The following is a 15614-nucleotide window of genomic DNA, read 5'->3' on the forward strand; positions in this document are numbered from 1 at the left end:
CTCTCCTCTCTCCCCTCTCCCTCACTCACTCTCTCCTCTCTCCCCTCCCCCTCACTCACTCTCTCCCCTCCCCCTCACTCACTCTCTCCTCTCTCCCCTCCCCCTCACTCACTCACTCTCTCCCCTCCCCCTCACTCACTCTCTCCTCTCTCCCCTCCCCCTCACTCACTCTCTCCTCTCTCCCCTCCCCCACTCTCTCCTTTCCCGCTCTTACTGCCCTGGTGTCCGAGTCCCGCCGCCCTCTCACTGCGCCTGCGCGGCCGCGAAGCATCCTGGGATTTGTAGTTCGCTGGTACTGCTGGGTAAAGATTCACCTTCCCAGGTGCCGGGGAGAGGCCGAGGCCGAGGCCGGGCTCAGGTGCCGGGGAGAGGCCGAGGCCGAGGCCGGGCTCAGGTGCCGGGGAGAGGCCGAGGCCGAGGCCGAGGCCGGGCTCAGGTGCCGGGGAGAGGCCGAGGCCGAGGCCGGGCTCAGGTGCCGGGGAGAGGCCGAGGCCGGGCTCAGGTGCCGGGGAGAGGCCGAGGCCGAGGCCGGGCCCAGGCCCCGGGGTTCCGCCGCCTGCAGTCTGGGCGCTGAAGGTTCTGGCGATGCCGCTGTTGTGGGGAGTCGGTGCTCGGTGGCGGGAGCTGGCGGCCTGGAGCAGCCTGAGGCGGAGAGCGGGCGGATTGAGCGGCGGTGCGGGAGCTGCCCTGAGACGCGCCAAGTGTCCGGGAGAGGAGAGGCCGCGGGCCGGGGGCTCGGCTCACCCTCCTCCCCCCTTTGTTCCGCTGTTGTCAGTCACAGCGCTGACGGGAGAGACGCGGCTCCAGAGCGGGGCCTCCGGCCTGCAGCAGGTGGTAAAGACCCGCCGCTCGCCCGGTGCCTGCCTCCCAGCTCCGGGCACTCTAACCCTGCAGAGCCGCAGACTCTGCTCCCAGGCCTCGGACAGCAGCCCTCGGCCCAGACTGCGGACTAAGTTGCTGGTGAGCTGCCTCCTCGGGGGTGCGCTGATGGGATTGTGGTTCCTCGTCCACTTGGAGAAGGAGAGGCGGCGGCGGGAGCGGCGGCTGCAGCAGCTCCAGGAATTGGCACTGGGTCGAGGCGACTTCAACTTGCTCGATCAGACGGGAAGACCCAGAACCAAGAGCGACTTCTTTGGCCACTGGGCCCTGCTGTACTTTGGGTTCACCCACTGCCCTGACATCTGTCCAGATGAGCTGGACAAGATGTCCAGTGTGGTGCAGATGTTGGACAAGGACAGAACATTACCTCCAGTCCAACCCATCTTCATCACGGTGGATGCGGAGAGGGACGGGGTGCAGGAGATGGCGAGGTACATCAAGGATTTCCACCCTCGCATGATTGGGCTGACTGGGACCCCAGAACAGATCGAGGAGCTGGGGAAGGCGTATCGGGTGTACTACAGCGCCGGGCCCAAGGACCAAGATAATGACTACATTGTGGACCACACCATCATCATCTATCTTCTCAATCCAGATGGGCTGTTCACTGATTACTACAACAGGAGCAAAAATGACCAGGAAATTGCTGAGAGTATCCGGAACCACATGAAAACCTACATTAAACTCTTCAGTTAATGAAAATTGGGAGGTTATTTGAGAATGTTTGTGTCAGCATCCGTTACTGGAGTGGAATTTGTTAACTGGTGCCCCCCCCAAACACATTTGTGTACCTTTGACCCCATCCCTGCAATGGCTGACCCTGCTCACAACCTTTCACCTTATGCTCTAACACTGTCAAACCACACCCTAAATCTAACCCAAACCCTCGGTCCCACCCCGACACTCGACCTGTGCAGCATGATTAATGATCCTTCATTTACTCTTTAGAGTAAATCTGGATATCGACCTGCAGTACAGTGCGGGATCGGTTTCATGATCAGAAGTGTGAACGTCAGTCACTGCTGCTCACACTCTTACACAAGTGAGTGGGGCCAAGTAGAATCATAGAATGGCCCGTGCCAACCCGAGCAGCGTAAAAATGTTTTTCCTCATGTCGCCTTTGGTTCTTTTGCCAGTCACCTTAAATCTGTGTCCTCTGGTTCGCAACCTTTCCGCCAATGGGAACAGTTTCTTTTTATTTACTTTACCTAAATCCTTCATGATTGTGAACACTTCTATCAAATGCCCTCACAACCTTCTCTGTTCCAAGGAGAACAACCCCAGCTTCTCCAGTCTATCCACGGAACTAAAGTCCCTCATCCCTGGAATCATTCTAGTAAATCTCTTCTGCACCCTCTCTAAGGCCTTCACATCTTTCCTAAAGTGCGGTGCCCAGAACTGGACACAATACTCCGGTTGTGGCCAAACCAGTGTTTTATAAAGGTTCATCATGACTTCCTTGCTTTTGTACTCTTTGCCTCTATTTATAAAGCCCAGGATCCCGTATGCTTTTTGAACTGCTTTCTCAACTTGTCCTGCCACCTTCAAAGATTTGTGCACGTATACCCCCAGGTCTCTCGGTCCCTGCATCCCCTTTAGAATTGTACCATTTAATTTAGATTGCGACGACTCATTCTTCCTGCCAAAATGTATCACTTCGCATTTCCCTGCTTTAAATTTCATCTGCCATGTGTCCGTCCATTCCACCAGCCTGTGTCCTCTTGAAGTCTATTACTATCCTCCTCACTGTTTACTGCACTTCCAAGTTTTGTGTCATCTGCATATTTTGAAATTGTGCCCTGTACACCCAAGTCCAAGGCATTAATATATATCAAGTGGTCCTAGTACCTAGTAATTTTGTTGTCAAGCCATCAAACGCCTTTTGAAAGTCCATATACACAGCATTAACCACATTGCTCTCATCAACCCTCAATCAAAAAAAACCTCAATCAAGTTGTGAGGATAGAAGCAAAGTATTCATTAAGAATCATACCCACATCTTCTGCCTCCACACATATTTTCTATGTTTCTAAAAGGTAAACTAGGAGCAGGAGTAGGCCATTCGGCCCTTCGAGCCTGCACCGCCATTCAATATGATCATGGCTGATCCTCTATCTCAGTACCATATTCCCACTCTCTCCCCATACCCCTTTTGTGTCTCGAAATTTATCTAGCTCCTTCTTAAATATATTCAGTTTTTTTGGTCCCTAATAGGCCCTATTCTTTCCTTAGTTATCCTCTTGCTTTTTATGTATTTATAAAACATTTTTGGGTTTTCCTTAATTTTACTTGCCAGTATTTTTTCATGCCCTCTCTTTGCTTTCCTAATTTCCTTTCTAATTTCACCCCTGCACTTTCTATACTCCTCTAGGCTTTCTGTAGGTGTCTGACATAAGCTTCCCTTTTTTGCTTGATCTTACCCTGTACTGCTCCTTGTCATCCAGGGGGCTCTAGATTTGGCAGTCTCGCCCTTTTTCTTTGAGGGAACATGTTTACTCTGAATCTCTTGAATCTCCCCCTTGAATGCCTCCCACTGCTCTGACATTGATTTACCTTCAAGTAGCTGTTTCCAGTCCACTTTTGCTAAATCACTTCTTAGCTTAGTAAAATTGGCCTTTCCCCAATTTAGAACTTTTACTCCTGTTCTATCTTTGTCCTTTTCTATAACAATGCTAAATCTAACTGAATTATGATCACTACCACCAAAATGCTCTCCCACTGATACTCCTTCCATCTGCCCAGCTTCATTCCCTAAAATTAAATCCAGAACTGCACCCCCCCCCCCCAACCTTGTTGGGCTTGTTACGCACTGGCTAAAAAAGTTGTCCTAAATGCAATTTAAGAATTCTGCATTCTATACACCTCTTGCACTGATTGTATCCCAGTTAATATTCGGGTAGTTGAAATCCCCTATTATTACTGTCGTATTGTTTTTGCACTTCTCAGAAATCTGCCTACATATTTGCTTTTCTATCTCCCTCTGACTGTTTGGGGGTCTATACACTCCCAGAAGTGTGACTGCCCCTTTTTTGTTCTTCAGTTCAACCCATATGGCCTCATTTGATGAGCCTTCTAACATATCATCCTCCTCACAGCTGTTATTGTTCCTTTAACCAATATTATGACACCCCCCCTCCTTTTTTATCCCCCTATCTTGTCTGAAAACCCTGCAACCAGGAGTGTTGACATGCCATTCCTTAAGCCATGTTTCAGTAATAGCTAAGATATCGTACTTCCACGTATCTATCTGTGCCCTCAGCTCATCTGCCTTATTCACTATTTGCATTGAAGTATATACCATTAACCACTGCCAATCTTCTTTGTTGTCTAGTTTCTACCTCTGCCTTCCAAACTCACATACTAATTTTCTGCCTTCCGTTCCCAGCTCTGCTTCTCTCCCAAATCTACGCTCAGGTTCCCAACCCCCTGCCAAGCTAATTTAACCCCTCCCCAACAGCACGAGCAAACCTCCCCATGAGGATATTGGTCCCGACCCTGTTGAGGTGCAACCTACCTGGCCTGTACAGGTCCCATCTTGCCCAGAACTGCTCCCAATGCCCCAGGAAACTAAAGCCCTTCCTCCTGCACCATCTGCAGCCACGCATTCATCTGCTCTATCCTCCAATTTCTATACTCACTAGAGCGTGGCACTAGGAGTAATCTGGAGATTACTACCTTTTGAGGTCCTGCTTATTAATTTCTTTCCCAGTTCCTTAAAATCTGCCTGCAAGACCTCATCCCTTTTTCTGCCTATGTTGTTGGTACCGATATGGACCACGATCTCTGGTTGTTTCTCTTTTCTCCCCCCCCCCCCCCCCCCTCCCGAATGTTCTGCAGCTGCTCAGTGACAGCCTTGAACCTGGGGATGATGCAGAGATTGTAGTTAAGGAGGAGGAGTGTGAAATATTGGCTGGGATAAACATAGTGAGAGAGGAAGTATTAAGGGGATTAGCATCTTTGAAAGTAGATAAATCGCCAGGCCCGGATGAAATGTATCCCATGCTGTTAAGAGAAGCAAGGGAGGAAATAGCGGAGGCTCTGACCATCATTTTCTGATCCTCACTGTCTACAGGCGTGGTGTCGGAGGATTGGAGGACTGCTAACGTTGTACCATTGTTTAAAAAGGGAGAAAGAGATAGACCGAGTAATTACAGGCCAGTCAGTCTAACCTCGGTGGTGGGCAAATTATTGGAATAAACTCTGAGGGACAGCGTAAATAGTCATTTAGAGGCACGGGTTAATCAAGGACAGTCAGCATGGATTTTTTAAGGGAAAGTCGTGTCTGACTAACTTGATTTAATTTTTTGAGGAGGTAACAAGGAGGGTCAATGAGAGTAGCGCGTTTGATGTAGTCTGCGTGAATTTTAGCAAGGCTTTTGACAAGGTCTCACATGGCAGACTGGTTAAAAAAGGTAAAAGTCCATGGGATCCAAGGGAAAGTGGCAAGTTGGATCCAAAATTGGCTCAGTGGCAGGAAGCAAAGGGTAATGGTCGACGGGTGTTTTTGTGACTGGAAGGCTGTTTCCAGTGGGGTTCCGCAGGGCTCGGTACTAGGTCCCTTGCTTTTTGTGGTATATATTAATGATTTAGACATAAATGTGGGGGGTGTGATCAAGAAGTTTGCAGATGAAATAAAAATTGGCCATGTGGTTGATAGTGAGGAGGAAAGCTGTAGACTGCAGGAAGATATCAATGGACTGGTCAGGTGGGCAGAAAAGTGGCAAATGGAATTCAATCTGGAGAAGTGTGAGGTAATGCATTTGGGGAGGGCAAACAAGGCAAGGGAATACACAATAAATGGGAGGATACTGAGAGGTGTAGAGGAACAAAGGGACCTTGGAGTGCATGTCCACAGATCCCTGAAGGTAGCAGGACCGGTAGATAAGGTGGTTAAAAAGGCATACGGGATACTTGCCTTTATTAGCCGAGGCATAGAATATAAGAGCAGGGAGGTTATGCTGGAACTGTATAAAACACTGGTTAGGCCACAGCTTGAGTACTGCATACAGTTCTGGTCACCACATTACAGGAAGGATGTGATTGCACTAGAGAGGGTACAGAGGAGATTTACGAGGATGTTGCCAGGGCTGGAGAATTTTATCGATGAGGAAAGATTGGATAGGCTGGGGTTGTTTTCTTTGGAACAAAGGAGGCTGAGGGGAGATTTAATTGAGGTGTATAAAATTATGAAGGGCCGAGATAGAGTGGATAAGGAGGACCTATTTCCCTTAGCAGAGAGGTCAATAATCAGGGGGCACAGATTTAAATAATTGGTGGAAGGATTAGAGGGAAGTTGATGAGAATTTTTTTTCCCCCAGAGGGTGGTGGGGGTCTGGAACTCACTGCCTGAGAGGGTGGGAGAGGCAGAAACCCTCAACTCATTTAAAAGTACCTGGATGTGCACCTGAAGTGCTGTAACCTACAGGGCTACGGACCAAGGGCTGGAAAGTGGGATTAGGCTGAGTGGCTCTTTTTCGACTGGCACGGACACAATGGACCGAATGGCGGCCTCCTGTGCCATAAATTTTTCTTTGTTTTTGAGTTAAACACAATTTGCCTTTAACAAATCTGTGCTGGCTTTCCTTTATTAATCTGCTTGTCCAAGTGACTATTAATTTTGTCCTGGATTATCGTTTCTAAACGTTCCCCACCACTGAGGTTAAATGGACTGCCCTGTATTTGCTGGGTTTATCCTTGCACCCTTTTTTGAACAAGGGTGCAACATTTGCAATTCTCCAGTTTTCTGGCACCACCCCTGTATCTAAGGATGTTTGAAAGATTATGGTCAGTACCTCCGCAATTTCCACCTGGACTTCCCTCAGCAATCTAGGATGCATCCCATCCGGACCGGGTAACTTATCTACTTTAGCCCTTAATAAACTGCACTGGAACTGCTTCGAACAGCCCTGTACTGAAGCAAATTATTAATATCTCAACCTACTTTAACCTCTAAGAACAATAAATATTAACACATTCGCTGGGTAAGTGTATTTAAGAGTGTCAGAATGATTATTAATTTAAACCAGTGTAGGTGGCCATATACTGCACTGGAGTTCATTACTGCTCTGGCTCCTGGTCAGTGCTGGTTTATTTATTATGTGAATGGGTCAATTGTTCACAGCACACTCCTCATATCTATCCAATGGAGATACAATGCACTAAAGCGGACCCGAGAATCGGGAGTGATAGAGATCACAGCTCCTATATGGAATGGACTTTAGTAACAGGCAGCTTATTGGTCAGACAGAAATTGGCAACAGTTCCAAGATACTGAAGCAAACCTTTAGTTCCCTTCTGCACTGATCACAATTTCTGCCCGTGTGTACAGGTATTTAGTGCGAGCTCCACCCAGACCCCGAAACCTGATCAAAGGTGAAGTACATTTCCCAGCACTTTTAACATGAAATCACTAGCCAGGGAGCACAAGGCAGTGAACGAAGAGGCAGGGGTGAAACCCAGCACAGGGAGGTGAAGATTTACACTCCAAGGTTGTTGTTTGCAATCCAGCTCTCCTTTCACCCGCTTTCGAACCCTGGATTTGAAGTTGAACAATTGCGGGAGGTACTGTGCTACACTGTTTATGCAGGTTGGAGTATGTTCGTCCCGACTCAGACAGGAAGGCTGGCTGTTCCAACGCTGAGCAGACCACTCTCTCCAGATCTTTTGTTATTTCAAAAAGAAAGTTGTTTTAATAAATCTAAACAGAATCATGAATGTAACAATCCCAACATTAATAATGTGAACTTGATCAGACTAGTGTGTGACACGTTTATATGAAGGCTGCTTTCATCCAGGGTTTGTACACAGAATAAACAGAGCACAGATTTCAAATAACGAAGTAAAATGGTGAATTATGTAGAAGATGGAGGTTGAGGCAACAGATAATGCTTTTGCCAGGACGGTGACTGTGTTCCCAGCACCCAATTCTCACTCTGAGGAGTTTGGGAACAAGGCCAGGGCATCTCCAGTCACAGGAATTAATCCTCGTCGTAACCTGGTGTATTGTTTAAAGCAGATGTAAGTCCTGACTTCTAATACTGCTGTATTTCTACACTGACTAGCCTATACTGCATGTTTCTGCTGAAATTTCCAAATCAAACCAAGTGATCAAAGATAAAATGAGAAATGACAGCACAAGAGGGCATCTTCCAGCCTCTCTCTCCCACCCACGCAGTCCCCTTCCCCTACATGTTATCTTGTTTTTCAAATACTTATCCAGCTGGAGTATGGTGTACAATTCTGGGCACCACACTTTAGGAAGGATGTGAAGACCTTAGAGGGTGCAGAGGAGATTTACTGGAATGGTTCCAGTGATGAGGGACTTCAGTTATGTGGAGAAGCTGGGGTTGTTCTCAAGATTTAATAGCAGTGTTCAAAATCATGAAGGGTTTTGATAGAGTAAATAAGGAGAAACTGTTTCCATTGGCAGGAGGGCCGGTAACCAGAGGACCCAGATTTAAGGTAATTGGCAAAAGAACCAGGAGAATTTTTTTTTTAAAAAACGAGTTATGATCTGCATTCAATAATAACTTTCAAAAGGGAATTGGATAAATACTTGAAAAGGAAAAGTTTACAGGGCTATTAGGAAAGAGCAGGAGAATGGGACTAATTGGATAGCTCTGAGTCGGCACAGGCACGATGGGCTTGTGTATATCCTAAGATTACCCAGTTCCATTTGTTCTCATGATGTCAATGACTAGTTACTGAATCGCAGACCAATAGTCCTAAAATCTTCCGGTTCTGTAAGCCTCTTATTAGGTCCTTTTCTGCTTAAACTTCTCTTTTCGGGAAAAAAAGTTTTTTTTTTAAAAAAAAGAATTATTTTCTCTCACTCATAATTCTACTGAATCTTCACTGTCCTCTTTCACTGGCTCGAGTACCTTTTCTATAATGGGGTACAGAACCCAAGCAATAATGTAGCTGTGGCCTAACCAATGTACAAATTCAGTACCACCTTGTTTTTATATTCAATGCCCCTTTCTATAAAACCCAGAATCCCATTTGCCTTTTTATGGCCTTTTCCAGCTGTACTCCCACCGTTAACGATCCCTGTATCCCTAAATCGCTGTCTCCACTGTGTTATGGGTCTTATTCCTTTTCACTCTTTCGCTCCAGAGTGTGTTACTTCACAATTTCGCATGTCACTCATCTCATGACCTCTGTACCGCAGTGAATAGTTCATCAGTAATGGATAAATCAGCAACACCGCTCTTTCATTTTATTAAATTGCATTTTATTTGAGCAGTAAAGGGTACAGCTCAGCTACACAGTGAAAGAAAGACACTGCCTTGTTTGCTCCCCTGGAAGTAAAGTTCACTGGCCTGCACCAGAGGGAGAAAGTTCACTGGAACTGACACTGCACCAGTGGGGAAAACAAGCACCGTTATTTAACATATTTTGCTCTGTGTCTTAATTTTTTTAAAAACACTTCCATCCCCCTGAAAGCTGCCGCCTCCCAGCTGTGAGTTATCTTCTCAAGGGCCAGGAACCCTGTGGTACCTCCCTCAGATGCTCATTTATTTGTGTGTGACTAGTGACAGCAGAATATTCTATCCCGTCCCCACACACTCTCCAGAAGGAATTCCCTGGACAATGGCCCATTTTCCCCTGATCTTCCAATCCCAAATTGATTTTAAAAGTTTCAAACACACAAACATTGCGAGTGGGATCCATCCCAGTGATCCCCAGCACACGGCTCTTTACCATCCCAGTGATCCCCAGCTCACGGCTCTTCACCATCCCAGTGATCCCCAGCACACGGCTCTTCACCATCCCAGTGATCCCCAGCACACGGCTCTTCACCATCCCAGTGATCCCCAGCACACGGCTCTTCACTATCCCAGTGATCCCCAGCACACGGCTCTTCACCATTCCAGTGATCCCCAGCACACGGCTCTTCACCATCCCAGTGATCCCCAGCACACGGCTCTTCACCATCCCAGTGATCCCCAGCACACGGCTCTTCACCATCCCAGTGATCCCCAGCACACGGCTCTTCACCATCCCAGTGATCCCCAGCACACGGCTCTTCACCATCCCAGTGATCCCCAGCTCACGGCTCTTCACCATTCCAGTGATCCCCAGCACACGGCTCTTCACCATCCCAGTGATCCCCAGCACACGGCTCTTCACCATCCCAGTGATCCCCAGCTCACGGCTCTTCACCATCCCAGTGATCCCCAGCTCACGGCTCTTCACCATCCCAGTGATCCCCAGCACACGGCTCTTCACCATCCCAGTGATCCCCAGCACACGGCTCTTCACCATTCCAGTGAGCCCCAGCACATCTCCCCCAAAAACAAATAAAACAGGACAAGCCCCTCCGTCTACAAAGTTACACCCATCGCCAGATTAGACATTGGCACTTTGAAGTGTTTCCCTACTTCCCGAAGTCCCGCTGGGGGAGCTGCGGGCAGTCAGAGCCGGTAAACCTCTCAACGAACAGAGCAAGTGTCAGCTTGGCTCACTTGGGAACATTTTTGCTTCAATCAGAAGATCATGGGTTCAATCCCCACTGCAGAATGTGAGCATGTGATCCAGGCAGACACTCCAAGGCAGTACTGAGAGAGACAACAAACTCAAACCCACCTCTTCGACCAGGAATCCAAAGTTCACCAGCCTCAAAGACTGGGTTGGGAGATAAAAACAGAAGTTCAAATCGTGCTCCCCACCCCCCGGCCCCCCAGGTTTAGGAAAGTTGAACTTTATCAGAAAGCTAAATATCCACACTCAGGATAGTTAAGGGCAGGTGGAAAGAGAGTGAATGGAACCAGTTTGTACATAAACACAGTACAGGAGCAGCCCAAGGAACTGTACCCCAACTTCTGCCTGAGACACACAGGATATACTAACCATAATTAGAAAGAATATCGAGTAATTCAAATCACAATCCAGGAATTGTTTTTAGTGGGGGGCAGGAAAGAGGAAAAAGAGACAGAATCCACCAAAACATGAACATCTTGGCACGATACGCATTACTAGCCCGAGCAGTACAGGAAGGAGATACGCATTACTAGCCTGAGCAGTACAGGTAGGAGATACGCATTACTAGCCTGAGCAGTACAGGTAGGAGATACGCATTACTAGCCTGAGCAGTACAGGTAGGAGATACGCATTACTAGCCTGTGCAGTACAGGTAGGAGATACGCATTACTAGCCTGAGCAGTACAGGTAGGAGATACGCATTACTAGCCTGTGCAGTACAGGTAGGAGATACGCATTACTAGCCTGTGCAGTACAGGAAGGAGATACGCATTACTAGCCCGAGCAGTACAGGTAGGAGATAGGAGCACAGCCCTCTCTAAGCATAGCCATGTCTGATGGGTGTCAGTTAGAATTTGTAGTTACAGGGCTGTGAAAGCTGATCAAAGGTCTATGACTTCATTTGCTCGAGATGGATGGAGCCATGTACATCTTGAACCGATCATGAGCTCTTTGTTTGCTCAACAGCATGAGTTCCATCGTGTCGACTGATTCGTGCAGCCCGTCTTTCTGCCATATCTCCACCGTATAGTCATTGGCCTGTGAAGGAGAAGGGACAGATCTCACTATACAGGTGAGAAATAGACGAAGCAAATAATCCCAACCTGGCAGGTAAACTCCGCCACCAGACTAGATGAAAAGTCTCCTGACTCCTGAAATGTCACTCATGGGAGATTCTCTCTACTTCTAAACATTGCTAAGTTACAACACATTTCTCAGTCCTTGTTCATTGAGTTACCTGAACCATTTACTTGAGCTAGGACTGTAACTCATATCTGACTGGTTTATAAGATGTTCTCCGTCCCCCACCACCTCTGCACTGAGCTTCCTTTCAATTGCTACATTTAATATTTAAACATGTTCCTGTGTTGCAGTGTCGGAAGCCCGAGCTTTTGTCTGGCCCCTTGGAGCGCACACTCACCAGCTGTAGTGAGGCCAGCATGTATCGACACACCTCAGAGCGCACACTCACCAGCTGTAGTGAGGCCAGCATGTATCGACACACCTCAGAGCGCACACTCACCAGCTGTAGTGAGGCCAGCATGTATCGACACACCTCGGACGATTCCTTCCCAGCCACGATGCTCGCGAACGAACGCCTCTGTCTGACACAGTCAAATGCATCCATAATTGTATCCCCATAATCACGGATGTCAAAGGCAGCTCTCTCCTCCTGCAGGAGATCAGAAACATTAAGGGCACGTTGCAGCTGATCAGAATGTAGAAAGGGAGGGCAATCAGAATAGAATCATACAGCACGGAAGGAGGCCATTTGGCCCATCATGCCTGTGCCGGCTCTTTGAAAAAGCTAGCCAATTAGTCCCACTTCCCTGCAAATCTTTTCACTTCAAGTATTTATCCAATTCCCTTTTGAGAGTTTTTATTGAATCTGCTTCCACCATCCTTTCAGGCAGCGCATTCCAGATCATCACAACTCACTGCATAAAAACAATTCTCCCCCATGGCTTTTTTTGGCTAATTATCTTAAATCTGTTTCCTCCGGTTACTGACCCTTCTGCCAGCCCTTCGAAGAACTACCACAACTGAAAAGAGGAAAAGGTTCAGAGAGGAAGTCTTCAAAAGGAAAACCTGCAGTAAATGGAAATCAAACAAAACCTGAAATGCTGCAAACACACAGCATCAGAAAGACTTACGGTGGGTTCATGTTTCATAGGAACAGGAATAGACCATCCAGCCCCTCGAGTCTGTTTGCACTCTGAACCATCGGAAATGTTAAGCGATCTCCCATCATCGCCACAACCCCCAGCAATATTGCTACCTGCATTAGACCCAATTGAATCACTATTACCTGTTCCTCCAGTCTAGGGACAATCTTCTCCTCCCAGTCCTTCACACGGATGGAGAGTGCTGTCTCCTGGGCGTACTGCTGGGAGTTAGCGATAAACAGCTCCTGTAATACAAGAATGGGTCAATGCCAGAACATAGCTTAATCCAACAACCAGCATTCTAGGTGGAACTGCAGTGAATCCAGGTCAGGAGTTAACACTGGCCTCTTATATACAACGCAAGGCTTGCCTATGGAGCACGCAAGCAAATTGGAAAGGTAAAAACACCCCTTTACTCCTGAGAACATTGTTTCCTCCCCCACTATATAAAGTACAGAGTAAGGGGTATGTTATTCCAATACTCCCGATAACACTGTTTTCCACCCCCTCCCTCCCCTGTATAGAGAATCATAGAAAGGTTACAGCACGCTAGGAGGCCATTCGAGTCCGTGCCGGCTCTATGCGAGAGCAATCCAGCTAGTCCCACTCCCCCGCCCTATCCCCGTAGCCCTGCAAATTTTTTCCTTTCAAGTACTTATCCAGTTCCCTTTTGAAGGCCATGATTGAGTCTGTCTCTACCACCCCCTCAGGCAGTGCATTCCAGATCCTAACCACTCGCTGTGCAAAAAAGTTTTTCCCCATGTCACCTTTGGTTCTTTTGCCAATCACCTTAAATCTGTGTCCTCTAGTTCTTGACCCTTCCACCAATGGGAACAGTTTCTCTCTATCTACTCTGTCTGGACCCTTCATGATTTTGAATACCTCGATCAAATCTCCTCTCAACCTTCTCTGTTCCAAGGAGAACATCCCCAGCTTCTCCAGTCTATCCACATAACTAAAGACCCTCATCTCTAGAATTGTTCTAGTAAATCTCATCTGCACCCTCTCTAAGGCCTTCACATCTTTCCTAAAGTGCGGTGCCCAGAACTGGACACAATACTCCAGTTGTGGTTGAACCAGTGTTTTATAAAGTTTCACGATGACTTCCTTGCTTTTGTACTCTATGTCTCTATTTATAAAGCCCAGGATCCCGTATGCTTTTTTAACCACTTTCTCAACCTGCCCTGCCACTTTCAACAATTTGTGTACATATACCCCAAGATCCCTCTGTTCCTGTACCCCTTTTAGAATTGTGCCCTCTAGTTTATATTGCCTCTCCTCGTTCTTCCTACTGAAATATATGATTTCACATTTTTCTGCATTAAATTTCATCTGCCACGTGTCCACCCATGCCACCAGCCTGTCTCTATCCTCTTGCAGTCTATCACTATCCTCCTCACTGTTCACTACACTTCCAAGTTTTGTGTCATCTGCAGATTTTGAAATTGTGCCCTGTACACCCAAGTCCAAGTCATTAATATATCCCAAGGAAAGCAGTGGTCCTAATATCGACCCCTGGGGAACACCACTGTACACCTTCCTCCAATCCAAAAAACAACCGTTCACCACTACTCTCTGTTTCCTGTCACTTGGCCAGTTCTGTATCCACACTGCCACTGCCCCCTTTATTCCATGGGCTTCAATTTTGATGACAAGGCTATTATGCGGCACTTTATCAAACGCCTTTTGAAAGTCCATATACACCACATCAACCGCATTGCCCTCATTGACCCTCTCTGTTACCTCATCAAAAAACTCAATCAAGTTAAACACGATTTGCCTTTAACAAATCTGTGCTGGCTTTCCCTAATCAATCCCCTCCAAGTGACTGCTAATTCTGTCCTGGACTATCATTTCTAAAAGTTTCCCCACCACCGAGGTTAAACTGACTGGCCTGTAGTTGCAGGGTTTATCCTTACACCCTAGAGTACAGAGTAAGGGGTATATTACCCCTTTACTCCTGATAACACTGTTTCTCCGCCCTCCCCTCCCTTATAGACTACAAAGTACAGGGACTCTGAACCGCTCTCTGAAGGGTCTTACCAAGCCACTCAGTTGTACCAAACCGCTATAATGAATTTCGATCCAAGGCGGCCCACCCCACCTTCTCAGGGCAACTAGGGATGGACAATAAATGCCGGCCTTACCAATGATGCCCACCTCCCGAGAATTAATTTTTAAAAGTTTAGCTACTGGATCTATCCTGTTCATCACTCGTGGAATCCATCGCTGGCTGAAGATTCTAGTGGACTCCGTGCAGCTCAATACCCTCAAATCACTGTTCTGGGCTTCCTGGATTATAACTCTCAGCTACATTGAGACGGCATTGCACAGAATGCAGATTACCACACGTTTTGGTTCAGAACCCAGAGACCAGACTGTCCTTGAAACATTTATGCTGATTTAGGCTGGGGATATCGATTGTAAATACAGCAGGATATTAAACCTTTCCTGTACCATGACTGAATTAAAGAAGCTAAAACAAGACAAAGATATTTCATTAACACAGAATCTTTACATACCACATTCCTTCTGACGAGCTCCTCATAACTCACACATCCAGCTTCTACAAGAGGCTCTGCAAATAAATTAGAAAATCTAATTACAGGACATAAAAATGGGGCAAGGTTTAACTCCAGGGGCTGGAGCTACAGGGGGGCAGGGAGTTACCCGGAGTTACGGAGTTGGGGGGTTACCTGGATTTGGGGGGCCAATGTTGTCCAGAGCTGCGTCGGCTTCTTGTTCCAAGTTCAAGTCATAATCATCTAAAATAGAAGAAATACAGGTTAGAAATCATAGTATCTCAGTACGTTACAGCGCAGGCGGCCATTCGGCCCATTGTGCCTGTGCCGGCTCTTTGAAAGAGCTATCCAATCAGTCCCACTCCCCTGCCCTTTCCCGATAGCACTGTAAATGTTTTCCCTTCAAGTATTTATCCAATTCTCTTTTGAAAGTTATTATTGAATCTGCTTCCACCGCCCTTTCAGGCAGCGCATTCCAGATCAGAACAACTCGCTGCGTAAAAAAATGTTCCCTCACATCGCCTCTGGCTCTTTCGCCGATCACCTTAAATCTGTGTCCTCTGGT

At 47.2% G+C, this 15614-nt stretch overlaps 2 protein-coding genes across 2 annotated transcripts in view; one reads left to right on the forward strand and one right to left on the reverse strand.

Annotated features, from left to right (window-relative positions):
* The first annotated feature begins 280 nt into the window (after positions 1 to 280).
* On the forward strand, positions 281 to 6869 carry sco2 (synthesis of cytochrome C oxidase 2). Its single transcript, XM_068005271.1, has one exon. It carries the CDS (start codon positions 586 to 588, stop codon positions 1573 to 1575), a length of 990 nt encoding a protein of 329 aa, XP_067861372.1. The 5' UTR covers positions 281 to 585; the 3' UTR covers positions 1576 to 6869.
* Positions 6870 to 9090: 2221 nt separating this feature from the next.
* ncaph2 (non-SMC condensin II complex, subunit H2) overlaps positions 9091 to 15614 on the reverse strand; it is a 71136-nt gene continuing 64612 nt past the window's right edge. Inside the window, exons 17-21 of the mRNA XM_068005270.1 lie at positions 15224 to 15292; positions 15050 to 15105; positions 12671 to 12772; positions 11885 to 12034; positions 9091 to 11400 (exon numbers count right to left, since the gene is read on the reverse strand). Of these exons, the coding sequence (XP_067861371.1) occupies positions 11260 to 11400; positions 11885 to 12034; positions 12671 to 12772; positions 15050 to 15105; positions 15224 to 15292 (518 nt within the window). The 3' untranslated portion in view covers positions 9091 to 11259. The remainder of the gene's footprint in view (positions 11401 to 11884; positions 12035 to 12670; positions 12773 to 15049; positions 15106 to 15223; positions 15293 to 15614) is intronic.

Source organism: Heptranchias perlo, chromosome 24, assembly GCF_035084215.1.
Source record: "Heptranchias perlo isolate sHepPer1 chromosome 24, sHepPer1.hap1, whole genome shotgun sequence".
Taxonomy (NCBI): domain Eukaryota; kingdom Metazoa; phylum Chordata; class Chondrichthyes; order Hexanchiformes; family Hexanchidae; genus Heptranchias; species Heptranchias perlo.

Excerpts from the sequence above, each read along its gene's own strand:
- sco2 (XM_068005271.1), top strand. The coding sequence starts at position 586 with ATGCCGCTGTTGTGGGGAGTCGGTGCTCGGTGGCGGGAGCTGGCGGCC.